Here is an 11,878-nt window from a genome sequence, read left to right on the forward strand (position 1 = left end):
GCATTGAGCTCGGCAGATAAATGTGTAGATGAACGAGAATCTTATATGTATGCTCATATTTTGTGAATTATACCTTATATTGAGATTCTCGAGGCAAGCATCCGCCACCAGTAAGTAATGGACGTTATTCTACTAGTAGCTTCTCGAACTCGAAGACAGAGATCCGGCCAACATGCTGAGCGGTCAGTAGAAGAGCTGAGATATCATTGGGTGGTTAGCTGTGTTGCCGTGATTCTACCAAGTTCGACGACGGGCCGAAGCTCTCCGGGACGATTTTTACGACGCCTGCCGTCTCCCTTCTTTTAGTTTCTTTCTCCCCGGAATCAGAGCAGAAAAAACTTGTCTCCTTCCTACCTCTCTTCTTCTTCCATCTCATCCTACCTATACCCTTATATCTCCTTTTCCATCCTCCACTCCTCTCGATTGAATCGACCGGAGTGATCATTATAGCTCCCTTTCTTTAATACCTGTATTAACCCTTTCATTTAATCACATTCACAATGCTGTCCTCTCGTATCTCTCGCGCGGTATGTTCCCCTAGCGACATAGTATGCTATGCGCTGATTCGAATCTAACATTGTTCAATATACATAGCTCCCGCGCACTGCTTTCACCCGTACTCCTGCCTTCAGAGTTCCCAGTGCTTCCATCCGGAGATGGAACTCCACGGAGGGAGGTGAGGAGAAGGTGAAGGGTCAGGTCATCGGTATTGACTTGGGTATGTTGTGCACATCGAACATTTCAAACACTGGCTCGTTGTTCAAAGCTGACGTCGATGAATAGGTACCACCAACTCCGCCGTTGCCGTTATGGAGGGCAAGACTCCCAAGATTATCGAGAACGCCGAAGGTATGTGAAGAAATTTCCCATGCGGTAGACCGCCAGCATCAAATTATGACTTGGAGCTGGAAAAAAACACTTGAAGAATCCTGCATCTGACTCATTTTCACAGGTGCTAGAACAACTCCTTCCGTTGTCGCTTTCGCCCAGGATGGTGAGCGCTTGGTGGGTATCGCCGCTAAGCGCCAGGCCGTCGTCAACCCCGAGAACACTCTCTTTGCCACCAAGCGTCTCATCGGTCGCAAGTTCACCGATGCTGAGGTCCAGCGTGATATCAAGGAGGTCCCTTACAAGATCGTCCAGCACAGCAACGGTGATGCCTGGGTCCAGGCTCGCGACCAGAAGTATTCTCCTTCCCAGATTGGTGGTTTCGTCCTCAACAAGATGAAGGAGACTGCCGAGAACTACCTTAGCAAGCCCGTCAAGAATGCCGTCGTTACTGTTCCTGCCTACTTCAACGACTCCCAGCGTCAGGCTACCAAGGACGCTGGTCAGATTGCTGGTCTGAACGTCCTCCGTGTTGTCAACGAGCCCACTGCTGCCGCCCTTGCTTACGGTCTCGAGAAGGAGGCTGACCGTGTTGTCGCCGTCTACGATCTCGGTGGTGGTACCTTCGATATCTCCGTTCTGGAGATCCAGAAGGGTGTCTTCGAAGTTAAGTCCACCAACGGTGACACTCACCTTGGTGGTGAGGATTTCGATATCTCTCTTGTCCGCCACATTGTCCAGCAGTTCAAGAAGGACTCTGGTCTCGATCTCTCCGGTGATCGTATGGCTATCCAGCGTATCCGCGAGGCTGCTGAGAAGGCCAAGATTGAGCTGTCTTCTTCCCTCCAGACCGAGATCAACCTTCCTTTCATCACTGCTGATGCCAGCGGTGCCAAGCACATCAACCTCAAGATGACTCGCTCTCAGCTTGAGTCACTGGTTGACCCCCTTATCAGCCGCACCATCGAGCCCGTCCGCAAGGCCCTTAAGGACGCCAACCTCCAGTCCAGCGAGATCCAGGACATTATCCTTGTCGGTGGTATGACCCGTATGCCCAAGGTCACCGAGTCCGTCAAGTCGATGTTCGGTCGTGACCCCGCCAAGTCCGTTAACCCTGATGAGGCTGTTGCTATCGGTGCTGCTATCCAGGGTGCTGTTCTTGCTGGTGAGGTCACTGATGTTCTTCTCCTGGACGTCACCCCTCTGTCCCTCGGTATCGAGACCCTTGGTGGTGTTTTCACTCGTCTGATCAACCGCAACACTACCATCCCCACCAAGAAGTCCCAGACCTTCTCCACTGCCGCTGATTTCCAGACTGCTGTCGAGATCAAGGTCTTCCAGGGTGAGCGTGAGCTTGTCAAGGACAACAAGCTCCTCGGAAACTTCCAGCTCGTTGGTATTCCTCCTGCCCACCGCGGTGTTCCCCAGATTGAGGTCACCTTCGACATCGACGCCGACTCCATTGTCCACGTCGGTGCCAAGGACAAGTCCACTGGCAAGGACCAGTCTATCACTATCGCCTCTGGCTCTGGTCTCTCTGACTCTGAGATCCAGTCCATGGTTGAGGATGCTGAGAAGTACGGTGCTGAGGACAAGGAGCGCAAGTCCGCCATCGAGGCTGCCAACCGTGCCGACAGCGTTGTGAACGACACCGAGAAGGCCCTCAAGGAGTTCGAGGACCGCCTCGACAAGGCTGAGGCCGAGCAGATCCGCGAGAAGATTGCTTCTCTCCGCGAGTTCATCGCCCAGAACCAGTCTGGTGAGGGTACTGCTACTGCCGAGGAGTTCAAGCAGAAGACCGACGAGCTCCAGAACGCTAGCTTGACCCTCTTCGACAAGATGCACAAGGCCCAGGCTGAGCAGCAGCAGCAGCAGGGCCAGGGCGAGAACAAGGCCTAAGTGTATCATGATTGAAAATCCCATACCTCGATGGGATATTCTTGTACTATCTCTTTCTCAGTATTCCCTAGAGGCTTTCCTCTTCACCTTTGATTTACGCATGATATGTACACATACCGATAGCTTTGATTGATTTACCTTTGTTCGGTGTATGGGTGTTCTATTCTGATTTGTTTTTTCACCTTCCTATTTCCTCCATTACTTTTGTTGTTCTCTTCTCCCATTTCATAAACTCCTTTCGCACTTATTGGGCCGGATCAGCGTTTGTATTTGACGGAGGGCAATCCGTTGGGTCGGATGCATGGAGTGTCTACATCTTTGTAACTTAATGACATTATGGCTGGGGGACCACAAAAAAGGAAAAGTATGTGGTGTGGGACCATGTGACAATAGAAGAAGAAATTCTCCTCTCGATTCAAGCCAATGTGCATGCTTCTTTTCAATCCCTTAGCTGAATGGACGATGTAGTCTAATCTCAGTGAGAAGCCCTGAGAGCCTGCGCTGACTTATTGTCTTGGATCCCTGGTTTTGCGTGGCAAGCATTCTGGAATCATCAGAATCTGATGTGGGCCGACTGGGCGCGTGGACTCCCCAGTACTGACTACTCAGTCCCACTCACTGTGACCCTCTTCATCACCAACAGTAATTATTTCCCTTTCTAAGTTCTTGAGCATCGCGTAGCTGGGGCTACGTAGTGCGTAACATATTCTCCGATGCTAGGCCCAGTAACCCAGGCTCCCCTCCCCAATCTTCTTCTGAGTGATTTGAGAGGACGAGGGTACTACACCAGCTTTACAGTCTTACCGCATCGGCATCAGCGTCCCTCTAAAAAAAGGGCATTAGTCCATTGTGATCATTGGCTCCGCGAACTGAGACAGGCAGCTTGGACACCTCGGGCCTCATGCCAAATACACTGAATCTCGCAAAGTAGCCTATGAGTAGTAGTGCCCCAGCTCGGCAATCGTCTTTTCACTCGGGAAAGGGTCAAAACCAAATCTCCTTCTCCATCCCAATCAAGATGTTCTAGTCTATTTTCTCGAAGGGACAGATTGAATGACAAACAAAGGAAAAGTATATCTGAATCGTTCTCGTTGACGGTTGTGTTGACTAGTCTAATTCAGTCCTTTCTTTTAGAGACATTGTGTTGGTAGTGCACGCTTCAGGGGCGGGGGCGGGCCATCAATGATAACCACTGATTAGATAGATAGCGCCCAGGAATGAGAACTGCAGACAAGTCTTTCCTGCAAACTAAAGATGCTCGTCATCCGTTGCATTTTTTTTTCTTAAGATGTCTACTCGGCCATGAAAACGACGAGGTGCACTTAAAATTGGAGAAACTGCGGTCTATGATGAGGACACGGATCTCGTTACTGTGTCCTTGGCAAAGGGAGCGGTTCCTCCAGTCGTAGCGCTTATTTTCAATGCAGCCTCACTTTTGGACGACGGCGCTGATGTATAGATCAACGGGTCAAGTCTGAACTACGTGTGCAGGACAATTCACTGAGGTGGGATTGCATCTGTCCACATTATCGCGTAGTATAACAGGCCGGGCGAGGGCAAGGTAAGAGGTGGTGGTGGTGGTGGGTGGCACTCCTTGCATGCACACTTACTTCACTGATTGGACCGAAATTTTGCGACAATGAAGACTACTTCTGGGTTCCGGAAGTAAACAGGGCAGAGAGGTGTATGGGGTAATGAATGAGAGGTTGCCACGACTCTGCAGCGGGATTGTTACCGTTGAGAAGGCTGATTCGAAGCTTCTGGTCTATCCAAGACCAGTTCAGTTCAAGTGGGAGTGTGTCTGGTCCAGAAGGGAAAGGATTCCACTGCGTGGGAGCGACGAGACAGAGAGAGGAGGCAGGAAGGTCCTCTGTGTAGAATCCCATCAATCAAGGTTAGACAACAAGGAGGGAGGAATACACTCATTGCTCCATACTAGTGGAGCAGGATATGCAGGATTGACAGTGTCTTTTGGACTTATCGATCCAGATTATTTAATATAGTTCAATGGTCTCAAGCGGCAGGCCAGAACACCATTGTTGGACATGGACAAGGCATTAGCTTGTCGATTATGGGGTAAAAGGGCCATATAAGAAGGGCTGTTAAGACTCCAAGGCAGTTGAATTCCCCCTATCAGCTTGTGCGATGGAGGTCAACAAGCACACCACACCATGAGCAGTCGAATCAAGATGTGGCATGGTTGATGTAGGATGATGGATGGGGGACGAGGGTCCGGTAAGCTGTAGTGTACAGTACTTCTGTCCTTATCGGCAGCTTACAGGTGCAGCCAATCTCCACTGAGAGACTTGCAGCGGTGGTGCCGCCGAGAGGACAAATCAACGCTGTACACAACTGCGGGCGGAAACTCCAAGCCAAGAAAGATTCTTCTTTGGTCGCGGGGGTTCTTCAACAGTTCCCAGCTCACAGTTGATGCATTGACTGACAGGCTGGCAAAGTAGACTCGATTTTCGGGTGGGCTTCTCAATGCGACGATCGTTGCGATCTTAGACCGCAGCCGATGTGTCTCAGAGCCGAGTTAACTACTTGATGAGCTAAACACTTGAGAGAGTGTGAGTTTTGATCCTTCTTCTTGATTATCCAGCTCGGACCATACTTCGCTTCATCAAAGACAGAAGTATGTTACTAATGTACACATGTACGGTGCAGTTACCTCATTTTCTCATTTCACTGGATTGTTCTGACTGTTACCGACTTCCAAAGTCTGGATCGTCTGTTGCTTGCCCCGTTCTCTACCCTGGCTTAGACGAAAAGGGCACTCCTCACGTCCAGCCTAATTTCAGAGCCACTTGGAGCAAGTCTATTTCCTTAGACTGATGCCTCTACGTCTGGCTGCAAAATTTCTCCTTCATCATTTGTCGATCACTCTGCCAATGTACCTGTTCCAGGAATAATCCAGTTGGGGTTTGGGTCATTCCCCACTTGGTGCCCTCATTATTACTTACCCTCATCAGCACAATCGTAGTACATCCACTCTTCTCCTTGACATGAGAGGAACAGGTACCGCCCACTTTTTGTGGTCTGCTTGTCGGTCCCTTCTCGCTGTCCTTCCGTCAATGTTGAGAGATTCTTGTTTCATCAGTGAGGGCTGGAGCAGGTTGCGGTGGTTGATGAACGCGACAGCAATCTATTAGAATATGTGTCTACAATTTTAAATCTTATTTGGCCATGTGCGAGACCCTAAACTTCCATGATATTCTACCTGTCTTCTCAAGAACTTGCGTTACAAGATAAATAGTAGATCAATTGGGCCTCATTGGCTGTGAGCCTTATGGCTAAAAATAAAAACCAAGGTAACACTACTGAAGAGGGTTTGGATGTACCACATATTAATTGTTTTCATTATTATTACGACAGCTTGTTTTGCATGTCCGAACTCTTTGCAAAAGAGTTGGAACTGGCTTGGTGATTCATCTTTCGAGTTACCGAGGCGAATGCACCCGGACCTGGGGACCACATCAACCAAAAGTCTCGCACCTCTTACCGTGGGCGTACCTGATTTTGGTCTGATTGTATTGGCATGCCCAGCGTGGTCTCCGCGTCTTCACCTGGGGTGCCCCTAGTTGCTGTGGCACTTATCAACCCTGGTCTTTGCTTGTAATTCTCCTTCCATATTGCTTGTCTTCTCTACGCTAGACAATGTAAGTGAATACATCTCAGATCCAAGATTAGAGTTGGAAGGGGAGGGTGGATGATGAATAACGATATCTTACGGAACACATTCACAGAATCCTAGGCCGATTTGTGTTTGTCACTAGTGTGACAGTGGTGGGTTTTCCAGCTCGGAGGGGGTCCAGGCTAATTCAAACACATAAGAATTTTTGGAACTGAAGGATTTTGGGAGGTGTAATCATTCTGACAATGGCATCTTAGGGCAATTTTTGCACACTTCCCCCCTTCCTTTTTTCCTGCCCCTCCGGGGAGAGATCCAATGCCTGACAGCTTCCAGTCCCTAAATCTATTGAATCCTCCGACATATGTTCTGTTATGCCAATGGATTCAACAGTTTGTGCGTTCTTGTCATACATCGCCCGGAGGACTATGGCCAATATTGTCAATTATTACTACATCTGACACTGGACCTCACTAGTGCTGTTGCAGGTCCCAGACTTTATCCATGGACTTGTTTGTTTCCAACTGACCGTAGAATCAAACTGGCTTTTTACTACTCTAGTCACCACTGACTACTATTGACTAGTTTTATTAGCTACTAGCGTCTTGACTAGAGCTGTCCCAGCTGACTGGTTTAATTTATTATTATTATTATTATTATTATTATTGTTTTGATTAATATTTCTCAGCTCTGGATCCTCTCTAGACTATTCTTGCGCTTGTTTTCTTTTCGATGTTGTCTGAGCTTGAACTTTCGTCCAAACTCCATCTCTACCAGGATCGTTACCATCGATCTAACTCTGACAACCCTCGATTTTATTCTACCTCTGTCCCTTTCTCAACCCACCAAATCCCTTGCTTGGCCGTTACCACCTGCATCGTCTTTCAACTCTAGTGGGTGAAATCTAAACAGCCCATTAAGGAAAATTCACGGGATTTTTCCCTGAAGGTGTAAAGCAAAGAAGAAAGAATTTGGAGAGAAAAACGGGCAAGCTGCATCGCGCTAGCATTTTGTTTTTCTTTTCTGTTCTGAATGGTACAGTAGTACGCTTACTCTACTGCCTCTTGAGTCTTGACATTGCTTTGATCACTGCTGCCAGTGTAAAAGAGTAAGTAGAAGCAATCCTTTTGGCTTTATTCGATGAATGCTCCATTCCCACCCTATTTTCCTTGACCTCATTGAATTTATCATTCATCGGAGCCGCCTATCTCACATTTACTTTCTATTCCCCTTTCCGTTGCTTCTCTTCCCTCTGATCCCTCTTACACCTACCTCCCTTCCATCACCCTTGTCGCAGTCATACCTGGGTCACGCAATCCCCTTCCTTCCTCGAGTTATCGTTCCTTGGATATACTTCTGGAATCGAGTCCCCCTTTGCGTTCATCGAAGTGCATCTCCCGCGGCTGCATCCAACCTCCCGGCAAACTTTCCCATATGCATGCCAACAACGAGTGATTGCAACCGATCAATATTCTAACCTAAGCATCCAGTCTTCCATCATGACAGTCGCAGCGCCTCCTGTAGCACCGGTGCACGAGAACGGCATTAACGGCAGTGTCGGTCATCATGTTAATACTATGAGCCTCCCACGTTTCCATCCAATCGCAATGAACCCGAGCCAAGCAATCCCCCCGGAGCATTTGATGCATGGCCACCACCATCAATTCCGTCCTTTTCCACCACCACCGCCTCCTCCTATGCAGGAACCAGGCCCGCCAGCTCCAGTTTCGGCCCCAGCACCGCCCGCCCATCATCCGCATATTGATCAAATCGAAGTCCGTCTGAGACAATTGGAACATGAAGAAGCGGCTCGTATGGCGGCTCGTAGCCATCTTCTCGCCCTGCGCAAGCGAGAAGACGAAGACTTCCGTAGGTTGACTGAAAATGCTGAAGCAGAAGAAGAGGTATGGTTAAGAACAACAGCTGAAAAAAAAAAGTGATATTGTGCCTTGTTTTTCATTATTATAAACAACCCTCGTCTGACATGATCCACGTTTGCCTACGAAATAGGAACTGCGTAGGCAACGAAAACGCTTGAAGAGGGAATCCATGGGCCTAGGCTATAACGCTGGGATGGAATCTCCGCCGCTCCGACCAACGCCGCCTCGCCGTCTATCCGAGACCAATGCAGCCACTACGCTTGCATTTTTCAAGCAACAAAGTCCTCCAGAGCCTCGTCTAATCCCTCCACCACCGACACAAGCACCTGCACCCCACGTCCCTCCCCCTCCGCCTCAGCACATTCACCATGACCCCACCGGCGCCACCTCGATCCGACGGAAGCAGAAATACACTATCAAGAACGTCGAAGCTTGGGGGGAGCGACATGGACGACCGGCAGCGCATGACCCCTCTGGCAGGGCTCTCTGGAAGCGTCCGTCAGACGGTAGTCTGGTCTATCTGACTTGCCCGGTTTCCGGCTGCGGGAAGGCAGACTTTGTGACCCTCCATGGATTCATGTGTCATTTGACGAAGAAGCACAAAGACCGCAGTCTGGGCAGCCAGTCCCGGGCCTTGGAAGTATGCGGGATTGTTTATGATCCCAACGCCCCTCTTCCCCCAGTGGCCAACGTCAACCGCGCATCCACGGAAGAGAGCCGACTTGAATCTGGCCCAACCGACCATGAAGGATATCAACAAGAGATTGAGTATTCTTCTGCATCTGACGAAGAGGAAAGTCGGGATATCCCAGTGAAGACCGAGTCCACCGACAGGACATTGCCCGTCCCGGCAGTAATATCGATGCCTTCGGCCCCGGAACAACTGCAAGCTCGACTGAACGGCTCGACGAAACAATCCATCTCATCTATCATCGATCGCGACCCGGAATGTGAACATCGCGAGCGGTTTGATACGAACCCCCCGCGTCCAATGGAGATTCCAATGCAAACCTCTCCGGATCACAAACCTTCCTTCAAGGACGAGGCCGAATTTCCTCGCCCACATGAACATGAAAAAGAGAACACTGACCCCAAAGAAACGGCCGATACACAGTAATAGGAGTCTATATAATATACTACTAATTATCGTCGCGTTGCAATACCGAAGGACGCAAGATATTCGCATTATTGCCTTGCATAGCACAAGCATGTTCCCATGGACTATTGGCTTTCAATCGTTCCATGGAGCTCCTGCGTTAATACCCGCCTTTTTGTATATGTGGGTGGCCTTTTGCACGTTGTTTCTATTTTAATGTAATAATGTCTTACCTCATATGGCTGGCCCCGAGGGTCTCGATTGATCTGCTTTCACTTGCCTCCTTGTTTCTAGTATCACTTGCATATACTCGATGCTTATGATTAGTCTCATAATCTCCCATCAATACCTTTTGAACAAGGCAAATGGATGATTTCACACTTCATGGCGCGCGGTTGCTGTACCCGTAATCCACCAAATGTGTATACCGCCGCAAATGCGTACCGGTCGTCAGAAAATCCATGGTTTTCAGCGTCCATGTTCCAACAACTGACACCTAGGCTTCCCACATATACACCACCCAGACCAGAGTAATGGTGCATATTGAGTCAAAGGATTGACTGATCATTAATGACACGAACACCTAAACTACTGTTCGGATTTCGCCGTTCATACAGGCTTCCTTAATCCTCTCTACTATCCCATTTCCTCTCCACACCACACCCGGACACCCCCGATCCACTTCATCTGAGCAGCAATAAGTGAACTAGATACCCCGTCCCGGACTTCAGCCGCTCCCCGAGTACATCATCAGTCACTCTCCATACGCGAAACACCCTCAAGGTCTCCTGCAACCAAGCCTCGAACACCTCCGGCGACCGTTGCTGTTGCGCGATGAGGCAGATTGTCGGCGCTCTGCCCCTCTTACCACCATGATCTTCGGAAGTGTAGACAGGCCTCAAGCGACAAATGTCCGCACACGTGCGCACAAATGGGGCCACCAACGCATCGTTGTAGATACAGTCGCACGACACCAGGAAATCGAACCCTCGATCAACCTCTTTTTCTTCTTCCTCATTGCTGTCATTGCCGTCACCGTTCTCCAAAGGCAAGCTCTCGAGCCCCACGCTGGCTTTCAGCGATCCCGCAACGTCGAGTTCCCAGTCAAGGGAGGTGAAGGTGATGTTTGGTGATGACGTCGTCTGCGACGGGTTTTGTTGCTGCTGCTTGGGCTTGCGCTTTGATTGTTGCTGTTGCTGGTTCTGCTGCTTGCGAGACTTGGAGGCTTTGGCTGTGGTGGAGGCTTGGTAGTTGGTCTCGATGTTCTGGCGGAAGAGTCGGTGGACGTATTCTTGGTCTGTCGCGATGTAGTGATGGACCTTTGGGGCCAGGGTGAGCGCATTCAGGCCTGAGATGCCGCAACCAAGTTCGACGAGGGTGGAGGAGGCGGAGAGGAGCGATTGGGTCCAGAGCGGGTTGTTTGGGGAGGAAAGCCATTCGGAGAAGAGGGGGGTGATTTTCCAAAGGACTGTTGTTTGAGTCTTTATATTAGAACTAGGTGGTGATGCGGTGATGTGCTGGACGAACCTGCGCCTGTTGTCCCGCCTGCGCGGGACGAGGAAAGTAGTGTGGGGGATTGATGGATGATGTAGTCCTGATTGTGGATTGTGAGGTCGACGGTCGTGGCGCGCGAGTCGACGAAGCCTAAATTCGAGGAGGGGATGTCTTGTGCGAAAAGGTAGAAGGCTTCTATAGGATGGGGTGATTTGGATTAATCAATGCTGTTCTAGTAGCGCTGCTGCTGGGGTGTAAACTAGAAACAGGGTTTTTGATTCGCTATAGGCATGCAGATAGATAATGCGCTCTTGCTTTGCTTTTGATCTTCGTATTCTAGAGCTGCAGGGTCGGTATCTATGAAGCTGGTTCTCGCTATGTTGCATTGGGCACGGTGTCTGATATCGAAGCAATGGATTTTTCGTGACATACCCTCTTCAGCGTCTTCTACCTCTTCTCCAAGTAACGATAGAAAGCTTGTGAGCTCCTCCATTGTTTCAAAAAGTGTTCCTGTCTAGCAGTAATGTAGGTACAGAACAATGGGCTATAGGATAAAATGGCGCAGGTGGCTCGTGAACTTGGGGGTCGGAGGTGCGGCGGATAGGACAAGACCAATCTAGAGAGAGAAAGCCATGTTAGCTCTGCTTTTTAACCAAAGTATTGAGAATGCGATGGAGGGTACAATACACTGTCGATTTGGCAATAATTAGCAGCCGATCTGCACGAGCGCGTTCCACCTAGTTTTAAAAATTTCTCGGCATCTCCCGAAGGATGAAGTTTTGCGGACAGCGGGGAAACATCGTGGTGGGAAAGTTAGGTAAGCACTGCATAGGCCAAGCGGCACAAGTCTTGTACCGGTATGCTAGGAGGAGACGTCAGCACTAATGTAAGTCCAGTTACACAATCAGGTCCCCTGGAAGCTATTTGACCTTGTCATATCAGTGATTGAATCTCTATTCTTCCAGCCACGCGCCTCTAGTGACATATGAGAGGGTCCATCCCCAATAAGAGCTGGCACTTGGGATTGATTTTCTCAGGGACACAACGGCG

At 49.5% G+C, this 11,878-nt stretch overlaps 4 protein-coding genes across 4 annotated transcripts; 2 read left to right on the forward strand and 2 right to left on the reverse strand.

The window, feature by feature from the left end:
- The first annotated feature begins 325 nt into the window (after positions 1–325).
- Positions 326–3,162, forward strand: BO97DRAFT_370151 (Hsp70 family protein). The gene is made up of 4 exons (XM_025692762.1): positions 326–527; positions 595–718; positions 784–849; positions 953–3,162. Exons 1-4 carry the CDS (start codon positions 501–503, stop codon positions 2,725–2,727), a joined length of 1,992 nt encoding a protein of 663 aa, XP_025550828.1. The 5' UTR covers positions 326–500; the 3' UTR covers positions 2,728–3,162.
- On the reverse strand, positions 2,857–3,192 carry BO97DRAFT_92747 (uncharacterized protein). Its single transcript, XM_025701140.1, has one exon. It carries the CDS (start codon positions 3,156–3,158, stop codon positions 2,985–2,987), a length of 174 nt encoding a protein of 57 aa, XP_025550829.1. The 5' UTR covers positions 3,159–3,192; the 3' UTR covers positions 2,857–2,984.
- Positions 3,193–7,427: 4,235 nt separating this feature from the next.
- Positions 7,428–9,596, forward strand: BO97DRAFT_370152 (uncharacterized protein). Its single transcript, XM_025692763.1, has 3 exons — positions 7,428–7,466; positions 7,849–8,262; positions 8,369–9,596. Exons 2-3 carry the CDS (start codon positions 7,858–7,860, stop codon positions 9,353–9,355), a joined length of 1,392 nt encoding a protein of 463 aa, XP_025550830.1. The 5' UTR covers positions 7,428–7,466; positions 7,849–7,857; the 3' UTR covers positions 9,356–9,596.
- A 346-nt stretch (positions 9,597–9,942) lies between these two features.
- Positions 9,943–11,660, reverse strand: BO97DRAFT_92824 (S-adenosylmethionine-dependent methyltransferase). The gene is made up of 4 exons (XM_025701142.1): positions 11,516–11,660; positions 11,261–11,444; positions 10,862–11,023; positions 9,943–10,802 (listed from the first exon to the last, which is right to left on the reverse strand). Exons 2-4 carry the CDS (start codon positions 11,319–11,321, stop codon positions 10,018–10,020), a joined length of 1,008 nt encoding a protein of 335 aa, XP_025550831.1. The 5' UTR covers positions 11,322–11,444; positions 11,516–11,660; the 3' UTR covers positions 9,943–10,017.
- Between the last annotated feature and the right edge of the window lie 218 nt (positions 11,661–11,878).

The sequence above is a fragment of the Aspergillus homomorphus genome (genome assembly GCF_003184865.1).
Source record: "Aspergillus homomorphus CBS 101889 unplaced genomic scaffold BO97scaffold_21, whole genome shotgun sequence".
In the NCBI taxonomy this organism is placed as follows: Eukaryota; Fungi; Ascomycota; class Eurotiomycetes; order Eurotiales; family Aspergillaceae; genus Aspergillus; species Aspergillus homomorphus.